The 13,253-nt window shown below is 40.1% G+C and overlaps 1 protein-coding gene across 1 annotated transcript in view; it reads right to left on the bottom strand.

Annotated features, from left to right (window-relative positions):
- Nucleotides 1–2,274: 2,274 nt before the first annotated feature.
- slc6a8 (solute carrier family 6 member 8) overlaps nucleotides 2,275–13,253 on the bottom strand; it is a 30,845-nt gene continuing 19,866 nt past the window's right edge. Inside the window, exons 8-13 of the mRNA XM_076276899.1 lie at nucleotides 9,644–9,756; nucleotides 9,055–9,192; nucleotides 8,767–8,869; nucleotides 7,631–7,731; nucleotides 7,294–7,464; nucleotides 2,275–5,913 (exon numbers count right to left, since the gene is read on the bottom strand). Of these exons, the coding sequence (XP_076133014.1) occupies nucleotides 5,770–5,913; nucleotides 7,294–7,464; nucleotides 7,631–7,731; nucleotides 8,767–8,869; nucleotides 9,055–9,192; nucleotides 9,644–9,756 (770 nt within the window). The 3' untranslated portion in view covers nucleotides 2,275–5,769. The remainder of the gene's footprint in view (nucleotides 5,914–7,293; nucleotides 7,465–7,630; nucleotides 7,732–8,766; nucleotides 8,870–9,054; nucleotides 9,193–9,643; nucleotides 9,757–13,253) is intronic.

The raw sequence follows: 13,253 nt of genomic DNA, 5'->3' as shown, positions 1-13,253 counted from the left end.
AGAATGGACAGTGGTAGCGTAGTGGTTAAGGAGTTGGGCTAGCATGCAGTAGCCAGAAAATGTGTAGGTTCAATTCCCAGCTTCCACCTTTGTGCCCTTGAGCAAAGCACTTAACCCCTAGTTGCTCTGGGGACAATGGCCCTGTAATATAATTGACGGTGTAAATCGCTTTGGATAAAAGTGTCCGTGAATGGAAAAATGTAAATAAAAGAACTGAAGCACCGGTGGCGAGAAAAGGAACCCTTCCTTGAGCAGCACCCATCTCAAAATCATCTGCTTGGGGCTTGCCAGATGAGAACATGAATGTGAGGGGCCAGAAAAGAAGCTTTACACTTTGTCTCCTACAAAGATCGGCTTGCATAGGGAAATTAGTTCATGTTGGTATCCCATTCAGGAAGTTGGCATGGGCTATGGATCATGGCCTTTTTGAGAACATTTTTTTGTGAGCGTCACTTTTTGCTGAATCAGATTTACAAGGAAGAGATGGCAGTCAAACGTTTATGATAAAGATGTCAAAAGTGCTGCACTATACGTTGTGAATAATTCATATGTACGTGTTGGAGGTAGGCGAGTCATCACGGATAACAATGTCACCGAGAACATTACATCAAATATTAACGGCGGAATCTTAAAATGGCTCTGCCATGTGATCTAAGCATAGCAGACGTGAGCAGTGTATCGTAGGCCTGCTTACACATGAACTTTGGCCAGTTTAAATTCAGTTAATTCATCTTATCTCTTGTATTTGGCACTTGCAAATGAACTGATAAAGGAGGCCTACAGTAGCATGAAAATGTCTAAAGTAAACATTAAGTAGCATACATTACATAAGCACCCTCAGACACACACACACAGACACACAACTTTGAAGCAATTGACTTGACATAATTGTGAGCTGAGCGTAACAATAATGACACGATGTAAAATCTTGTGCACTTATTTATAAGCAATTTAATGATGACTCATAATGTTGGGGTTAAGTAAGGACATCATGAGACCAAGGAAATGGTGGAAGTCATCTGAGGCATCCATTTTGGCAGCTTGGCCTCCTTACACCAAACAACTTGAAAGTCTTTTGAAAGATTGGAGTCTTTTAACTAATGCCCCACATTCAAGCTTTACTCGAAAGACTACAATGTTTCAAGAATCTTTCTCAAATCTTGTCAAAATTGTTTGGTGTAACGAGGACATTAGTTTCATAATGGAATCGTAACAAATGGCAATCTGTCATAAGCACCACAGCCCTGCTCAGTGCTCTTAGACCCCTCTGTCTGACAACTGCAAATATAGTTTACACGTACACATACACACACCACCCCCCTCACTATGAAGGCCACACACACACACACACAGACAGATGAGATTTTTATGTCCAAGTCATGAGACTTAAGTTTAAGACAGCCACATTGCAGTGCAATAGTAAATAAAGTTTTTGTAATAAGAAATGTTTGCACATTGATCATGCATTTTCTTTAAAAAAAATAATAATAATAAAAAAAAATCCTAAAAATGCTAGAATTTTAGAGTGAGATTAAAAAAAATCTTGATGGAGAAGGATACAACAGGTATACCGGGGACAGGCGTTTATTTTTTTTTTTGTTTGTTTAGCCAATTTGGTCTTAAACATTAGAGTCAGATCTTGTACCGCATTAAGAGCCCGAGCGACTGTCCTGCTGGACACAGCCAGGCCTTGTGTTGTGCTGCTTCAGGCCAGACTGAGCCGGGGCAGCTGCTGTGGGGAGATCCAGCAAACACTACTGAGGGCCAAGCAGCCTCCAGCTCCTCTGCCAGAAATAGAGCTGTGGCAGCTCCGAGGGCACTAGCTAAACATAGCCAAAAAACTTCTGCAGCGGCGAACAGCACATCGGCCTTGGCTTAATATGGCATCTGTGACGCGTCGGACAGACTGGGCATTTGTCATTAAAAACCAGTTTGAACTGCACTCCTCCCGGCACAAACTGAGAGTGAGATGAGCAGATGATTTAATAGGTGGTTGGAAGATAGAGAGAGAGAGAGAGATGATATTGCTGTTTGTTTTTTCCCTTTTGTAAGGTCACATGTAACCATGGTGTGTGCGTGTGTGTTTTAGGAGATTTAAATTAATGTGTTTACTTCAAAATACTTGAAGGTTGTGCACTTCTTGGAAATGGAAAGCTGGTATGTTTATCAAAAGTTCTTTTTTTACATGCTTGTTTTCTACACATAGTAGGGGGGAAATATATATCTATCCTCCTTGCTGTGTCAAAGTCATAAACAAACAAAGAAGTGAGAGTATTTTTCAGTTAGTTTTATTGCCATTTGATATTTTGATTCAGGCCAGTGGACTTGTTTTAGCACAAAATCACAGTGGTGTCACAAGCATGAAGCCCTTCATCGGTGAGGGAAACTGCAAGACAGATGGAACTCCTTTGTGATGTTAGCAAACATATACATACAGAAGTATACAGTGTATATATATCTATACACACGCACAGTACATTTATCTCTGCAATACTACTGTACATCAGATCATGAAAGACCATGGAAGACCAATGTTACATCTCACAGTTTTGTTACAAAGCACAACAATGAGGGTTAAAAATCTGTTAAGTTGCGAGCCAACAGTGCTAATGTGAATTTTCAAGACAGTATCATTCTCCAAAGCTCAGTATGATATGAAGACTATACATCTGCTGACAAATGATGCTAATACTCCATTCACAAATCAGAATCCATGTATCCATTCCAATAAACTCTAATCTAATTAGCTCAAGCAAGGCTGATTCATTACTGGATGTTTATCATTTCCATAATAGAGTAGTCCCTTTTTGTGCATTGTGCTTGTCCATCCAAGTGATATATCTTTAGTTGGAAAAATCTGAATCCAGTCAGTGAGCCATTCAACTATATTCAACTGCATTTTTATATTTATTTATTTATTATTTATAAATGCAGTAATTTCTGAATAAACTTTTGGAGAAAAAATACTGTCAAGAACAATTTGGCAGAGCACATAAATGACAATAGTTACATTTATTATTTTTTTGGTAATGTAATTTTTCATTTTTTGTCCTACATATACTACTATATTAGAATTCTAAATCAACTGATCCACCCAGGCTATGAAATTAACTATATAGATGGCATAGGTTAAAAAGACATTCTAGTTACACTGACTGTATCTTCCAATAAGGTTGGACGGTTGTACCACCACTGTCAGGTAAACTGGTGTTGCTTGTGCGTCCACTGACTTGCACTTCCGGGCACTTTCTCACTACAGAGAGTAAGGAAGGCATTGGCAGCTGAAATGCTTGTTGGAGGATTTTTTTCTTTTCAATTTGGGGAAAACGTTTTTGGTCCTGTCACACATTGGTGAATGACATACGGCAGAATCTTTACAGCAGTTATTGTAGACTGCTAATGGCAAGGGAGAATGTATTTGACATTGGAGGTTGTCTGTTATTGAGACTTCAGGTAAAGGTGTTTAAGTAGACGAAAAACAAAAAAACAGGACAAAAAGAACATCACAGAGTGAATATTCTGAGCATTAATCAATCAACGCTGTCCCTTTTAAAATGGGTAAAGTAGGCGTGAGGCTATCCTGGAAGTTGAATAATGCGAGTGTTGCCTCACACACCTACACATCACCGTTCCCAATATCACCAATAAATGAAACTTGTTATTATACATATAAAACCATTGTGGAGCTCTGGGTGGTCAGGACAATACTGATGTTTAAGCACACAAAGACAGAATCTAACACTTTCAAACACGGTAGCACTTGAAAATGAAATTAAAATCCATTCAATGTGCTATCCTTCTCTCTATCCATTCTGATGCTGCATTGCAGCAATTCAGGGGGATACACTTATGCTTTTCAAAATCGCATACTGCATCAAACTTTCAAAATATAGCACACAAAGATATTTAATATGTATTTGTATGTTTTAAGCAAAATAAAAGCCTTCACAAAATAAATCTCTGATTTATTTGACAAGATGTAAAACAAAAACAAAGAGAATCTTATTCTAACACGATTGTAAAGTGCTAGCAAGATTATTATACAACAATGTGCAAATGTAGTTCTGGAGCCATACATTATTTAATTTATTTTACATTCTAATTCAATTGTATAGTAACAATGATATGATGTTAATGTACAGAGCAGAATTCCCACAGGTGAACTCTTAGGGCAGTGAGCTGGGAGACCTGGCGTTTGACTTGGCTATTTGACAATGGGCGCTAGACTTAAGACAAATCTTTCTTTAATAAAAAAGGCAAAATTTGGCAACTAATTGTCCACCCTCTAAACTGCGACTGCAGCACAAACGTTATATGGAACTCAAGGAACACAAACATGGTGTAGTATGTGTGTGTGTGTGTGTGTGTGTGTGTGTCGATCCATCTGCTTGTGGTTATTGCACAATCTGCACTCCTCATTGGCAAACAGTTTTGCAGCTGCTGTTCATTGTATGTGTATTTTAGTGTGTGTGTTTGTGTGTTTTTTATGGCAACCAAAACCAGTCTCTGTCAATCAGCCAGAGATAGACAACATGCTCCCTTTGGCACTTAATTAACTTAAAGTGTGTTTATCATTACATCTACAACAGAATACTGAGGTTCACTGTAATCATGAAAGACACATTAAACAAAACGTGTGCTCGTCAGACAAAGCATTGGCTCTGACAGTTTGGCAACTGTGTTGTCGTGTCAGGGACCAGCATAAGTCAGACTAAACATCCCATCACTTTTTAGAAGAGTTGGCCTTGATCAAATCAGATGCATGTGCAATCTGTGCGTCTATTAAACAGATTGTGATTATCAAATCAGAACTAGCATTACACTAAATTTCAAATGAGAATTCTGGTATTCTGTGCTCATTTACCAAATGGCGTCTTATTTTCGAGCACAAGGACTTGGACAAGGATTTTAGTGTTTTTTGGATGGGTGATGCATTCTAAACTAACTCTCCGGGACAGTGACCAAGGGTGGTGCGGTTTCCTGCGTGAGGAGGTGAAAGGTCAAGAAAGTCCCTGTCCCTCCCCTAAGATGTGCACACGCACATCAGACAGAGCGTCCAGTCCACTCCACTCAGCCTGGTCAGCAGTCCCCCGTTTCCCTCCCTCTGCCCTTCCCTTTGCCCGTCCCCTATACGCTGGCTATGAAGTGTGGGGTATTAAGGAGGCCCCCAGCGGACTGCGCTGCTAGACAGAGCTGGCCTGTGGGAATTCTGCAGTGGTCAGGGAGGTGGAGGCCGCACCACACCCCTGCTGGGCTCCGGCCTGATGCCAGGTACACAGGCCCGTGCCACACCTAAGGCCTCCTGAGACAAGCTGCCACGTCGGCTACTCATGGTGGACAAATACTGGTATGAATTTAAACAAACAAACAAACAGAAAACTGGAGCAAAATCAATGATGGGCAAAAAAAAGGGTGGATTTTTATATAAGGAAATGTCACTGATGGTTATGATGAGAATAGATGTCAATCACCAGGGAAACATCAGAGAACTTAAAATTATTTGAATTGTAAAATCCCTGGTTTTATGGTGTGCAATAGATGAACCAGATATTAAGAATGAGTTTGCATAATAAAAGAGAGGTCACATCTGTGAAATGCAAAAAGGTCTAATTTGGTATTCAAAATATGGAAGTGATTGTGATTTGGAGACTTTGAAGACACTTTGGCTTTCAAATAATTTAATTTAAATAGAAAAAAAAAAACCATAAAGGAAGAGTAGCTTTCTCTGCAGCTTGTCTCTGGAGGCGTCCTCCTTTTGCAGACCTTTGTCTACATGACACTTTCAAAGATGATGACCTTGTTCTCCTCCGAGCCAGGGGAAAGAGGTGAGGCCAGGCTTTTGATATCAGCATCAGGAGCCATGTACTCAAGGTGATGGGCACCCCATACTGGTTTGGTCAGGTCTGCCCAACGCTGCAAGAGAAATAAAAAACAAAACAAAAAAAAAACACTCAGTTCCAGCTGCAGTATTGTGCATTCATCAAATCAGAAGCTTTAATAAGCAAGGCACACTCATGAGATCCACAGGTGATAACCACTTGTGTAGACAATTTCACTCCTTCACTCGGTTTTCTCATCTTAGTTAGTTGCTAACATAAGAAGACCACTTCTGCCCATGTATATGTTAATATGTTAATAAACAATGATTTTTGTTGTTCAGCTTACTAATTTACGGAATAAGACTGTACATTTAAGATCCTTAATTGTATAAAATCCAAGCTTAAGATCCTGTGTATTTTTTCGTTTTCGAACTACACCATAAATAGGCCAGGTGTCCTTCCTCTTTTTCTCTAAGGCGGTTATGCTGATCCACATTCTCATGAGCACACACACTCATTTGCATACAAGTGGATATTTACAGCACTTTGAAGAGGTCAAGACTGTTTGCTTCACTGCCCTAACATCATCCATATGGAGACCATTTTCCAACAGAATATGTAAGACAGTGACTCCAGTGACTCTGTCCAGGAATAGCAACCACATCTTTACAGCAACATGTCAGCAACAGTAGGAGTAACTGTGAAAAAAGACTAGAATACAAAAGACAAGTGCTAAAGAGCTGATAATTGAGGCTCTGATGGTTGCAACACTGAGCCCTTCCTTTGCAGGTCCCCTGGGGCTTCCTCCATAAGGGGCACCAGCATGGTTTCCCACAATCCATTTTTCCATTCATCCTCTTCCCATGACTTGCGGTATGTTAGCCATCCCTCAAAAGCCTCACATTTCCTATGTCAGAGTTTGGCTGGTAGCTTATTGCTCACACTGATACATGGTCTTGTTTCTGAAGCTCAGTTGGGAAAGCTACAGTATGTGTGATGTGAAACTCTGGTAAGACCATGGCTTCAAAGCTCGGCTTTTTGTCCATGTGTCTGCTCAGACAAATGTTTACATTTTTCTGCACTGCACTGCGTTGTTGAGCTGATATATTTATCATTTATTTGACACTTGGGAGAGCAGAGAATGCGCACACTCTACTACCTTCCCTAGAATTATTACTACTTATTCAGTTGATCTTAAAAGTTCTAAATTAAGGTTTTAACACTTTTTCAGATGTCCAAGACCCACCTAAATGTTGAACATTTGGCTTTAAAAATGTTTTTGATAGATACATTTTTTACAATACATTTTTAAATAAGAAGCGCCTTTGCATACCTCAACTTGTTCATAAAGTTGCAACTAAGTACAACGTTCAACATGAAGGCTTCTCTGGCATGTCAACCAAAATAAAACACTGCTATGTTTGGTTTTGCAGAATTCAATGTCTACAGAGAAGCCTAAGGAAGATTTGCAGACCTCTTTGAAGGTTCCCATGGGTCCGGAGAGCTTGTACAGTAGGCTGACGGGGATGCAGAGCATGGAGGAGAGAGCCATACACCAACCGATCACCTCACCCCACCACGGGTACACGTACGCATTGTTGTAGGTAAGAGGCTTGTAATTCATCAGGTGAAACAGGAAGATAGCCTGAAAGATAAGATGATTGGTGGACTTACAGCAGGTCATGGATCTCAGGAGTATACTCCAAATGTCATAAGGGATCCATTCTAGACTAGGGCAGCTGAGTCTGTCTGCAGATGCTGGGGTGATGCTTAGGTGGGAGGTCAAACACGTTGAGCTTAAAGGCACTTACCATGCAAACGCATGGAGTAATAAACGACCAGCACCACTTAATCCAAGGGAAAGGCCGGTAACCGATCATACGAGCTATGTCGTCCATAAACCTGTCAGCACCTGCACGGAGGAGACAGACGGCACGTCCCAGATCAAACACTGATAGACACGTCTGACATTAAACACTGATAGGCACACATGAGGTGATAACACAAGACTTTGTTGAGGTGAGAGGGCAGACAGACTGACTGTCAGCCAAATGTTTTGTTACTCAAGTCAATGTAAAAGTGATGATGTCATGACATCTCAGGACTTCCTAGAGAACGCTATGTGCTAATGATTGGAGGACTTCCCTTGGCTGGATGCGCATGCCCTTTACTGTCATGATGGTATATAGGTCCTGATCTGAGAGGTATATCTACTGTTTACTTCAGGGCATTATATCTTTTATGTAGTGCTGTAATATATTTTTATATATGTTTCTCAGTTACTGAAATGTTTAGTTTAACCATGCATATGTGCTATGTGAAAATGGTTCCCTTCATCCAAAGTCTCCATCTGTGAAGTGAGAAGACTGTTTGCTGTAGGGCGTCTGATTGACTTCACCCCAAGGACACAAACATAGCCTAGGCCATTAGAAGGTTAAAGGGGTTAAGGGGTAACATCCTTATCTCTGTTAATACTAACTGGATGGATGGATTATTTTTTGGGGGGAAGTTTCTTGTGATTTTCCATGTGTGTGTGTGTTACACACCAGTTGTCTTTGAGTATTTTTGACCACAGTGCTTATCACAGACGAGGACAGTGTGATGTGTGATCTTATGTGAGAGGTGCCTACCTATAGAGCAAGATGCTGTGTTGTTCTTGTGTCCTGCTTTATAAGTTTCAATACCCTTCTGGTGTCAAGGACTAACACATCAACATGTATTATGATGGCAGTAACACACTACTAATGTGCTCATAGTCATACTGCCATTCACTGACTTTCTGGAAATGAAGTAAGGCTTGTAAGTGAAAGAATGGTAGCTCCCAAACTACTTCCACTTGACCTGTAAGAATCTTTACTTACACCTGGGCAGTATTAGCACACAGTCTTTGTGTTACTGCTCTCAAAGCAAACACTGCACTGTTCCATGAGAGGAGTGAGACCCTTACCGTAGACCCAGGCGACAACCACGCACTCCCAGAATGCCTGCCACAACAGGGTCATACCGCTGGCAGAGTAATAATCAAACAGCTGGAAGACGAACATCCCTCCCTGTGCACACACACACACAAAGGAAAAAAATCAGGCTACTTCACTGGAAAGAAACTTCTAGGAAAGAAACGAACGTAAAGGACAAATATTTATATGGGCATGGGTGGGGTCTGATCAACACCTTTGACATACACAGACATGCCCTGCATAGATGATGAAGCTCTGTGCTCTGAGGGAATACTCACCTGTGTAACCATGGAGAGATCTATTATGAAGCACAATGAACAGCAGATTGCCACAGCGATCTCACGCTGATAGCGCATGTAATACTTTCCAGGATAAATATCAAGAATCCCAGTTACAAAACCTTCCACTCCAACAAACTGTAGAAAGAGGAGACACAAGACATGTTTTACTCATCTGTTCGCCTGTGGAGATACTGCTAAGGGTCATTGTTTTTATAGGGTCACTGTAGGTTCCACCAACAGTTCTGAATGGGGTTCTGTTTCCATGGGGTAGAGAGGTTTATGTTAAAAAAGGGGGTGCCTAAGATCCAGAATTTGTATTTTATCATGCAGACAACTCGTACTGATTTAACATTATTGGAGAATTACTGAAGGAAGTTGAATAAATGAACTCCTGTGGAGTTTTGGTCTTCAAACTTTTTCTCACAGTTTTTTGTCTCATTTCCAATGATCAAACATTTGCCTACATGTCATCTGTCTTCAGTCGAACGACTTCTTAACCTCTCCCCCACTTTCCTTCATTTTGCTCCACAGTTCTTGTCACACCTCCCCCACCCCAGTATTTTGTAATGTCCCCGCGCTGACTGACCTGACTGTCCAGTCCCAGAAGTAACAGCATGAAGAAGAAAAGAGCAGCCCACACGGGCGCCACGGGCATCAGAGACACGGCCTTTGGGTAGGCGATGAATGCTAAGCCGGGGCCTGCGGGGGCAAGGAGAACATGAGAGAGACTCAGCACCTGAGACGCACGCGGGCGCTCCACAGACACACGCACACACACACACACACACACACACACACACACACACACACACAGAGAGCACTGACGAGCCAACTTACACACCACACACAAACAGCACAGTGAGAAAGAAAGACAGGATGAGAGAATCAAAAAGGGAGATAAAGAAAGAGAGAAAATAGCAGAGAAGAAGGACGTAGGTGGAAAAGAGAGAGAGCATAACAGTGCAAGAGGTGCACCTGAGTGTGGTGCAGTGGGGTTATGTAAGAGAGTGTAATGTGTGTGACAGGGACTAGTATGGCAGTAATACATTTCTTGTCTGTTTGGGCTTGTCTAGAGAGGCCTGTGACTTGGCCTCACATCCACACAAGAGTCAGGCATGGTTAGTGGTTAGATGTCTCCTTTCCTCTCTATAACCTTTGGCTATTATGTTATTAAAACATACTACATATTCTCTTGGGGGAGGATGTGTTATCTTGGAGGGGGGGGGGCATGCTTTTCAACACTATTGCTACTGATTAGTGGTGTGGTTACTCATTTGTCATTTAGGTTATCTGTTTTACAGGAAAGTCAGTAATATATAAGTTAGCTTCAGGCAACTGCACTTAGTTATAGATTAATCCTATGAATACCACACCACAGAGACCCAAGGGAATCATTGCACTTCTCAGAATCAGAGACTGAGCTTTACTGAAGTGTATATATCACCAGTATATTTTTTATGATCTCTGCTTTATGACCTCTGCTTTAAGGTAGTCAGAGGACACAAAAAGTTGTAAGATAAAAAAAGTTGCTGAGGGAATGTTCACATGACTGCAGCATCTATAACCTCATATCTATCATATACAATAGGTCTAACTCTACAGTTGTTCTCTGAGGAGCGAACAAAAAGGGTGGTTTTTCCAAACACACAGAGAGTGCATGAAAGAAGAATATCAACGGGTCCCAAAGAATATTTGCAGTACATACAGTGTTGTGCATAAGTGTTAGGCACCAATTAGGTTTGTTGTTTTAGCAATGTTATGATGACCATATATGTTTATTCCTCTTTATCTTTATTAGAATTCAACCAGAAGATAGAGGAACTATTAAAACACACAAAAATGTGCCTTTCTGGTTCAGGTTCTGGCCTTTTGCATCCATTTAATTTGTTGTTTTTGCAGTGTTATAATGACCAATCTCACAAGGGGGAAGCTGAAACTGGTTGTTTTTGCAGTGTTATAATGACCAATCTCGCAAGGGGGAAGCTGAAACTGGTTGGTACTGGTTCTGGCTCTGACACATTGGTATCAGAAGTGGTAAGGAGATGATGACACTCACCATTCAAGAATCTCATTGAAAAGTTACAGCTTCATTGCTTGCCCAACGTGAAAATGCATGGTCAAAGGTTTCTATTCATAGAGCCTTGATAAGGCAGTTTTTAGGGTGAACCACGGTCAAGTCAGCAGCTGACCTCGAGACCCACATAGCTGGATCTACCACGGTCAAGTCAGCAGCTTCTGGCAGGCCAGACATGCCCATTAGTGGCCTAGGTGGGGAACGACAGCTCCGTCAACAGCTTTCCCCTTCGGTGATTGATCATTATAACACTGCTAAAACAACAAATCCAATGGTAGCTTGAGACTGTAATTGGACTAGTATTAGAACAAAAACATAATTTTATGTGTACTTAAACACTACATACATATTCCCTGTGTTGTCTGGTCATATTCTAATTAGGAGTGCGAGAAATAAACAATAGTCCTTCTTGCATTACTTAAGCAAAACATCTAAGGTGCCTAAGACTTTTAAACAGTACTGTATTTATTTTGTCTTGCATGTAAATCTATGGCAACCTCCTCCTCCTGATTTCATATTTCTATTGTTGCTCTTAATAAAAGTCAGATGTTGAAGATGTTTTGACATCATTTTGAAAAGCATGAATGTTTTAACATCATTTTTAAATGTACAGTATGTCATGAATGCTTGTGCTCACAATGTTAATATATCATACATTTACAGAGGTGTTTCAAATGTCAGTATTATTTTCATGTATGAAAGTCATTAGATGCCAGTGTCATTTTCATATATACAAGTGATTAGATGCTAGGTTCTAAGTTGACATTGTTGATGGTCCATTTCAAACCTTTCAAACTATAACAGCAGAGTCTGCTGTCTTTGTTGTCTCATTGTCTGTCATTTTAAAACTCATTTTCTGTGGCACTGATTAAGAAAGAAATTATTTATTTGATGTGCTTCCATTACTTATCGTTGCTCCTTTACCATCTCTTATTAGTGCTAGTACATTTTTGTGAGGTTACTTAAAGCATAGTTGGGTTGCAGAGGGAACATGCGATTTCATTTCATATAACTAGCTTAGTTGTATATTTGTAAACCAAACCTATCCATCCGGTGTATGTATTGTTTTGGTAAAGTTATTCATGATTTTTTTTCCTGCCTTAACTCCCTAAAACATTTTGAACAGTTGTGTTTTGTTTAAATATATTAAATGTGTATATATTTATCCTAAACTCGTTACAGATGCTTAGTCACCAATCTACAGTGATTCTAACGGAATGGATGTGTGTACAAAGCTTGTAAGTTTTAAGTGGCTGCAAATAGGTCCAACTGTGGTATCCAGAGTGATATTTACTAATAAATAGCTTCCTGATAAATGATACATGTCTCGGTAGTATTAACCCTATAACTGCTTCATTTATGGCAGTCATTCATAATTTGTGATACCTAATTGGATAATAAAATATTATTATCCTTACTTGATGACTGATGAGTGGGATAGGTGCCTTTCCTGTAATAACTGAGGACATTACCAAGTGGGTCATTCTGATCCTTGCGTTGCACACAAATCAAAAGTGAAACAAATAAACATCAAAGATTTGAGTTTATACAACAAACCCCATGTTACCCATTTGTCTTTACATTTTTCTTATTATGTGCACATTTGATTTGTCAAATAGCTGAAAATCTCAGATGCTCTGTCTTTTTTTTTTAAATAATAAAATGGACAGAAGGACGATTAGTTTGTACTGTGTTGAGGTTTAGTATGGTTAGACTGGGGCACTTGGACCTATGGCTGGATCATATGTTCTGTGGACTGACTTCCTACTTTCCTTTCCTGCAAAGCTAACTGGGAAATGCAGTCATCTGTATCGACTGGACTTTACTGGACTGTATTAAAAGTGTATGCTTTCATTTAGATATCAGAAGTTTACCTGCTGATGCAGTCAGCTCCAGGACCCCTCTTGAAATCGAGATGTGCACATCTCAAGAGGCAAAATTCCTGGTTAAATAATCCTTAAATTAACATTTAAATAAATTAAAATATAGATATATAGAGATATAGAGTAGATGTGAATCACATTTCAGATACTGGGACTGAAGACAGTACAATCCTGTTAAAAGGATCAAAAAGGGGGATTTCTTTGGCAAAAGTGTACAACAGCCTGCAAGAATCTGAATG

Source organism: Alosa pseudoharengus, unplaced genomic scaffold, assembly GCF_046254945.1.
Source record: "Alosa pseudoharengus isolate Yale_2024_CS ecotype anadromous, Long Island Sound unplaced genomic scaffold, YU_APseudo_1.1 YU_APseudo_1.1_scf_9, whole genome shotgun sequence".
Classification (NCBI taxonomy): Eukaryota; Metazoa; Chordata; class Actinopteri; order Clupeiformes; family Clupeidae; genus Alosa; species Alosa pseudoharengus.
The sequence above is the reverse complement of the archived record's forward strand: the minus strand, read 5'-3'. Positions and strand labels throughout refer to the sequence as shown.